Source organism: Rutilus rutilus, assembly GCF_951802725.1.
Source record: "Rutilus rutilus genome assembly, chromosome: 15".
Taxonomy (NCBI): domain Eukaryota; kingdom Metazoa; phylum Chordata; class Actinopteri; order Cypriniformes; family Leuciscidae; genus Rutilus; species Rutilus rutilus.
In genome coordinates this window covers 26,172,967-26,181,065 of record NC_140220.1, presented here as the reverse complement: position 1 = coordinate 26,181,065, position 8,099 = coordinate 26,172,967, and the positions used below count along the sequence as shown (strand labels likewise).

General features: G+C 38.9%; 1 protein-coding gene across 2 annotated transcripts; it reads right to left on the bottom strand.

Moving 5' to 3' along the window:
• Nucleotides 1-335: 335 nt before the first annotated feature.
• znf513a (zinc finger protein 513a) lies at nt 336-7,568 on the bottom strand. 2 transcript variants are annotated; one of them, XM_084433253.1, is made up of 5 exons: nt 7,356-7,568; nt 6,934-7,047; nt 4,295-4,429; nt 2,222-2,917; nt 336-2,138 (listed from the first exon to the last, which is right to left on the bottom strand). In XM_084433253.1, the coding sequence occupies exons 2-5, from the start codon at nt 6,971-6,973 to the stop codon at nt 1,360-1,362; spliced, it is 1,650 nt and encodes a 549-aa protein (XP_084289379.1). In that variant the 5' UTR covers nt 6,974-7,047; nt 7,356-7,568; the 3' UTR covers nt 336-1,359. The 2 variants fall into 2 exon arrangements, with proteins under 2 accessions (XP_084289379.1, XP_084289380.1); XM_084433254.1 differs by lacking the exons at nt 4,295-4,429; nt 6,934-7,047; nt 7,356-7,568 and adding an exon at nt 3,274-3,404.
• Between the last annotated feature and the right edge of the window lie 531 nt (nt 7,569-8,099).

Here is an 8,099-nt window from a genome sequence, read left to right as displayed (position 1 = left end):
CACCGCAAAAGATCCTGGCATAAATCATTAGCATGATATTTAGCTTTTTAACTTATGATTTGAATGTCAAATTTCCTTTCAACGTAAGCTTTGGCCTCAAAACAGGCTCTAGCACTTCAAACTCATTCGCTGCCCGGGGCTCTGTCATCATTAGCGTGTTTACCGGTGCTGTTCACAGCAGAGCGCGGGGAAGATTACAGCTCTCATTATGAAAGTGTGAGGATTACATACCCACTGCCTGTCTAGGCATCTTAATCACATCCTGCTGGCTACTAGTAACTTCAGTTCAGTTCTGTGACTGAAGATGAAAAGTGAATTAAGACAAAGTTATTAAGCAAGTTTCAACACAAATGTTTTATTTGAGGATATTTAAGGCATTAATGAAACCACTGCATAATAACAAGAAAACACTCAAGCACCACACACCTACAAGATTTCAATGTTCGGTCATTTCTTGGCAACCTTAAGGTTTAACTGCATAATAGGGTTTACGTTTACTGTCGTCCTTCGGTATAGCTAACAATGCCATGGGTGGCAGATACATGCCAAACATTCCTCAGAGATAAAAAATTAAATCACATACAAAAATAAAAGCTCTATGTTCAGCATGACACTAAAATCCACTACGCAACATTTTGCTTCAAGTAAACTCGGACAAATGGCATTTCTCACAGTCAATAAAATACACACAACAATAAAAGGCAACACAATCCCCCAGAATTATTGAGAGCAAAAACAAGATGATTAAAGATCACTATGCTTATAAAGAACATTATGCTCATCTGTGAAGGCATTGTTGAGAAGATGGAAAAATGATCAATTACATAAAACCTCGAAACAGTCAACCAAGGTTAACTTAAGTGCATGCAACATGGTGCCAGGCTTAAAGAAGAACTTCGTATGGCAGTGGTGCAGTAGTGTGTTTGGCACTAATAAATGAACCACAATCAGGCTCAGAACGCTCTTAGAGAGCTTTGGGTAACAAACGTTTTGCCTCGTTCAAAGGCATTAATCAGGAATGTCCAATCCTGCTCCTGGAGGACCACCTTCCTGCAGAGTTTAGTGTCAACTGGCTCCAAACCAGTCAGGAAGTTTCAAATAATCCTAAAGACCTTGATTAGCTGGTTCAGTAAATGTTTATATAGAGTCTGCAGGAAGGCTGGCCTTCCAGGAGCAGGAGCAGGATTGGACAACCCCTACATTAGGACATTCAGGTAACTGTCTTTGAATTTGACTTCATGTAGCAGCTTGTGATCAATTCCAAAAATAATTCTGGGCACAAAAGAAAAGAAGGACAACTAACAACGCTTATGCCATTACAGTAAAATCTCATATGGACGACTGTCTTGCAATTTTAGTCTACACCTCTTCCTCGTCCTCCACCTCTTCCTCATTTCCAGGCATCTGCGCTTTAACCCAGCCATCTGTAGTCAGGCTGTGCTTCTTCTGATGTCGTTTGTAATTGTCCCAGTGGCCAGTGGTGTACCCACACTCTTGGCACTTATGGGGCTTCTCGCCCGTGTGGCGCAACATGTGCCGCTTCAGGTTCATACTCTGATTGCAGCTGTAGTTGCAGATTGCACACTGAAAGGGTTTGGCGCCTGAATGCACCCGTTGGTGCCTCTTGAGATTCGCCAGGTTGCCGCAGGCATAGTCACACAGGTGGCACTTGTAGGGTTTCTCACCGGTGTGCACTCGATGGTGCCGCTTAAGGTTGTCGAAGTGGGCGGAGGCGTAGTCGCACTGCGGGCACTTGTATGGCTTCTCTCCGCTGTGGGTCTTCATGTGGCGGGCCAGGTGGTTTGGGTAGTGGGTGAGGAAGGGGCAGGCAGCACAGGTGTAGACCTTGTCCCCTCGCTCAGCGGGGCATCCAGTTGTGTCCTTAGTCAGCATCTCCAGGGTGCACTTGGCGCAGATCTGGGCAGAGGACCCGTCCTCATCATCCAAGGCCATGCCGCACAGACGACAAGTGAAGGGGAAGAACGTGGGGGGTAGGGCGGCAGGTTCAGAAGGAGCCTGTCCTGACTGCAACACCCCTGTCGACGACGGCTGTGCAAGCCTGAGGCCATCAAAGGTCTGCAAGTAGTTCCCATCCCTTCCCACGTGGGGACGTGAGACAGACTGCACAGCACCTGCAACTGAAGGATGTTGAATTACAAATCAATGTAAAACTCTGTTCAATGTTCTTTCAAGGGGACACACACAGCAGGAACTTACTTACCTTCAGAGGGGGCAGGAGCTGCTTCCTTTTCCTTCTGACCCACAGTAGTGTGATTTAAACAGTTGCCACTGACCGGCTGAGTGGCAGTCTGACCCGGGCTTACAGCTAAATGCATGCGCTGGTGCCTCTTCAGGTTCCCTAAGGAACTGCATGCAAACGTGCAGTGGTTGCATTTGTAGGGCTTTTCTCCGGTGTGTATGCGCAAGTGCCTTTGCAAGTTCACTAGTTGTGCCGATGCATAGGAGCACAGCGGACACCCGTATGGTTTTTCGCCATTGTGTGTCTTCATGTGCCTCTTAACGTGGTTAGTGTAGCGTGAAGTGAAACCACAGAGCGTGCATGAGTGGAGCTTCAGGGAGCTATCCTCACCACCAGCGCCCTCATTCCCTCCCCCTCTAGACTCCGCTTGTAAGCCTAAGCCCAAACAGAGCTTCCTGTCCACAACGCCATCCGCATTCCCTTTGCAGCAGCGCATGCAGTAGGGCCCCACCAAGTCCATGCCGGGTCCCAGGGGGTCTTCCAGGAGCTGACCACAGCCCCTGCAAGAGAGGTAAGAGGGAAAGGCAGACTCAGAAACCCTCTCTTCACGCTCGCTTTCGGTTGCGCGGAGGTCGTCAGCGTCACTCTCCATACTGAGGCGGCTGAAGGGGGAGCTCTCCTCGTCTCCCAGGGGGAAGCCAGGCAGACTGATGTCAGCTGTACAGGACCACAGCAGGACACTGCATTACATTATGCAGCTGTATAGATATGTGTTCTGCAATCTGAGACAGTGTGCAAGCATTCAAATACAACAGACATTTCAAAAGATAAAGACACTATTTCAGTATCTGTAGCAAGTAAGTTGACAGTAACACTAGTATCTTAGTATTACAAGTTGCTGACTAAGGACAAATACACACAAAATGGTTTAGGAAAACCTCTCATGCCAAATGAGAATCTATAATTGTATTCTATAATTTGTATAAAAGTACAAAAATTACAAGGAGAGCACAAAATATCAACAGCTGAAGTTGACAGTTTGATAAATATTTTTTTTCCACATTTGTACTTACCCACTAAGCCAGTGGACAAATGTTACTTAAATTCTGATAGCAACAAATAAAAGGTGGTACTCCAACAAAACCCAAGGCTACAGTGTTTCTGCTCAGTCTTTCTGTGAAACGACGTTTTCCTTCTGCAAGCGGTGTCCTCATGCACATGCAATGTGTAGAAATGTGTGAGTCTGAAGTCTGAACGGGCCTTTATATCGCCCGTTTCAGAAACCCCAGGTGGATGATTACCCAGCCTAATGATAATGATGATGACTATAATGGTCCTGCTGATGATGATGATGATGATGAGGGGGAGATGATGATGATGATGATGATGATGATGATGACAACTATGATAAAGACCCTGAGAGGAGATGATGATGATGATGATGATGATGATGACTAAATGCCTTATTATAATGTGTCCTTGATGGTGATGACTGTCTTGATGACCCTTATATAATAGTGTATTTTTTCCTGATTTGCCATTTTGAAATAGTATGTTCTGTCAGAATGCCAAAACCAGTAAAATTTTCCAGGGAGGTAGGCTCTCTTCTCTCATCTGTATATGAAAGATCACACTGCTTGCTGACAGACAAAATGCAGCATGTTTGCATAATGGCGTTAACATTACAGGTCAGTCTTTGCCGTTAATATCCATATTGAGAACATATGGCTCTTCATGAATGCCAGCAATACATCATCAAAAGCATATGTTTTAAATCCTCAAGATTTGTCAGTAACCATCATAGAATAGTCATAGCCAAGTAATACATTTTATAGAGACTGCTTTCACAATTTAAAAAAATGGTTTTCAAAACTTTTTTATTACAGTTGGAACCCTGTAATATGAGCTAGTTTCCAAAATCTGAATTAAATTTGGTCTTTGTAATACATTTTTTATTTTTTATTTTATCTTTGCATGAAACTAGCTGTACCAAGGGAACTGGCACAATTCTCCTGTGGCAGTGGCACAGATTTGGACTCGGATGACAAGAACACGTCCCTACCAAAGTCGGGCTCGAAAACTCAAGTAACTCACCTGAGAACTTTTCAAGGCCTATGATCTTGTTGTCATTGTCAGGATCTGAGAACTCGAGTTCTTGTCCCAGGAGAAAGTCACTCTCAAAGGTAAGGCTTGCTGGACGTACGGTGCCTAAACCATCTTCAGAATCCACTGAAAGCAAAGGCTCATGGTTAAATACAGCAGCAATGGCGTTCACTGGAAGAAGATCATGCAACTTGACCTATATACATTTTATGAGCCATTTCTGTCCTTACCTTTGTGGTAATGCCTGTTGATGCCAATGTGTATATATATTATTAATCCATTTACTTACCTATTTTTTTTTAGGTTTAATTTATTAATATGTGACCCTGGACCACAAAACCAGTCACAAGGGTCAATTTTCTGAAATTGTGATTTTTACATCATATGAAAGCTGAATACATAAGCTTTCCATTGATGGATATCATTGTTAGGATAGGAGAAAATTTGGCCGAGATACAACTATTTGAAAATCTGGAATCTGAGGGTGCAAAAAAATCTAAACATTGAGAAAATCGCCTTTAAAGTTGTCCATTTATGTTTGTGATTGTGCTGCATTCACTCACAAAAATAAATGTTTTATATATTTACGGTAGGAAATTTACTAAATGTCTTCATGGAATCTTTACTTAATATCCTAATGATTTTGGCATATAAGAAAAATCGATAATTTTGACCCATACAGTGTATTGTTGGCTATTGCCACAAATATACCCATGCTACTTGACTGGTTTTGTGATCCAGGGTCACATATATATTTTATAAAAAAAAAAAGGGTTTTTTTTTTTTTTTAAAAAAAGATGTAAAATTATGGACTAAAGCCCTGTGAATCACACTCAGCATCTGTAAACTTCATAAGAGGAATACTGAATCTTCCATTTATTATACAAACAAGAAGATTTATCTTGTGGGATCATGTACATTTGTAACAATTAATCAACAAAAAAAATCATTTAATCAACTATCATCACTTTCAGCCATGTGGATTTTTTTTTTTAAAGATGTTGTTTTTTAAATTATACTTTTTCACACTCTAATTAGTTTATTTCATTTCTCATTTCAACAAAGTCACAATGTATACATTGTGTTTAAAAGCATTCTGGAGTTAAAATGTAATTTTAAACATTTTCTGAAGAAAATGTGATTGGCTCCAATTAAATTATATTTTCATTCTATTTGCATAATTTGACAAAATTACAGTTTGATTGGAAATACAATAACAATTTGTGACATCTTGTTTTTTTCTTTACACATCAGGTCTCGAATTTCATTTCAACCATTTTCATAGCTCATCTTTACAAGTAGAAAAATTGCTGGTCATTGTGAAAATGAAACCACAACAGCTAGATGATCTTAAAGGGATACTCCACTTTAAAATGAAAATTCTGTCATCATATACTCACCCTCATGTTGTTTCAAACCTGTATGACTTTCTTTCTTCTGCTGAACAGAAAGGAAGATATTAAGAAGAATATCAGTAACCAGACAGTTTCTGGTCTCATTGACTTCCATAGTATATATTTTTCCTACTATGGAAGTCAATGAGACCAGAAACTGTCTGGTTACTGATATTCTTCTAAATATCTTCCTTTCTGTTCAGCAGAAGAAAGAAAGTCATACAGGTTTGAAACAACATGAGGGTGAGTATATGATGACAGAATTTTCATTTTAAAGTGGAGTATCCCTTTAACTTTTAAAAATGTAATAACATTTTATAATGAACAGACAGCTACTATACATGAAAAGTAATAGCAAAGATAAATAAAGAAGGCAATGTAAAATGTTTCCAAGACAGTTTTAATGTGACCTGCATATAACAAAAAGGGAAAATAAGCAGCCCATTATGCAGTACTGATTTCTTACTGGCCCTGGCTTTACTGTAGATTTACTGCCATCTACTGGGCGAGATTGAAAATAATGACCACTTTTTGAGAAGAAAAGAACAAACAATGAACAACCAATACTTTAGCAAGAGTTAATGTTTAAAGCAAGTCAAATATTATTCAACTATTTACCATGAGTCACCATCTAAATATAAAATGACTTCCTATTAAATGAATTAAACTGTGTATACAGCTAAACTCAGCTTATCTTCATAATCTGACACAAACACAGAAATAACTCCTAGTTTTGTTAGCCACATAATACATTTCAAGACACCAGATTTACAGCATATATAATCATCAGAAGATTCTTGTCTGACACCTGAAAGCACAATTCAAAATTAAGATGATCAAAACAGACGGCAGTGCAATTATTATGTTTCTGTGAGACTTGTCAATAAAAATAATTACTATTTAATTATATGTTATTATAATTCATTATATAATTATATATAGTTTATAATTATATTACTCACCTATTATAATACTATAACCACACAGTCTAGATGTCCCAGCTATTACTGTAACAAAGAGTCTGCTTATTGATAGCTAACATTTAGGACATTTTGGACAGATTTGTCCAAGTTTAAATGGCTCAAGAGCATATGACAGTTTTAATTATAAGGCAAGACCACATGACCAGTTTAATAATCTTTCTGTGAATTAGTAAACACTTACGAAAACAAAACGCATGTGAAAGGAATGAAGCAAACCATTTAGCTGACAATACTAGATGAAAAAGCAGCTTACACTTGACAGGTTGTGGATTCTGCTGTTTTCTTCTTGGCATCTTCCAGTCAGCCTTTTTATTTGCAACCTCCTCTGGATTCCCTCGAAAAGAATCAACTCATTCTCCAAAGTAGCCTTTGAAAGCATTGAAATAGCAGACGTTACTGTACTGACATGCACGTCAACACAACCTCTATAACAGATACATGGGCTAACGTGCTAATCTTACAGTGTCATTTAACATAAATAAGACTGGCGTTATTTATAGCACATACAGGATATTTTAAACTCGTAGTGCGACAGAATGCATGTCTGTAGTCGTGTTGTACACGTACTGAATTGCATGACTCTTGCCGCCCAGCCTGTCGACATGTAAGTTAGCTAGCACACAAATCTAAACACTCCAGCTATATTGTCAAGCTCAGCAGATGTCATAAATATACCTGCTCTTTCTGCCTGACACGTCAAACAACGGTTCCCGTCGAGGCAAAACAGCGGCGTCTGACGGTGCACTACTGCTCACAAGCCGCCATTCCATAACACAGCGACCACAAAGAAAGGCAATTAATGCTCTTTTTTCATAACTTAATTGATTTCCAAATTGCCATTGTATACATTTTTCTTCCGCTACCGTTGCGTATTTCCGCTTCCTCAGTGACGCGTATCCGGGTACGTTGCTCCCTCACTATTTTTACTTTTCTCTTTTTATGGAATGTTTATGGAAAGTTTTTTTTTTTTTAAATAGCTAAAATAAATGAAAGCCTAATGTTAGATTTAGTTTTTCTATTATTAATTTTAGCACATTTGATTCACATGGGCGTAATAAATAATAACTGCTATAACAACAACAGCAGCAACATTATATTATATTATATTATATTATATTATATTAGTAATACAACAACGATCAATTTTATATTTTATTTGTTTATTATTCGTAAACCGTAGCAAAAGTCTACATATCAAACTACGTATAGTCCTTAATACACACAATGTTATATCTTATTAGTATCATATTGCATTGTTATGAAATGGGATAATATAATACCGTTATATTAAAATAATAATTACTGTTGCAGTGGTGCTCAATTACTGAACATCTATAGCCTACATAATACTGAATTTAGAAAGACAACCATTCTCTTTATTTGCACAATTATATTAGCTAAATTACTGAATAGACAAAA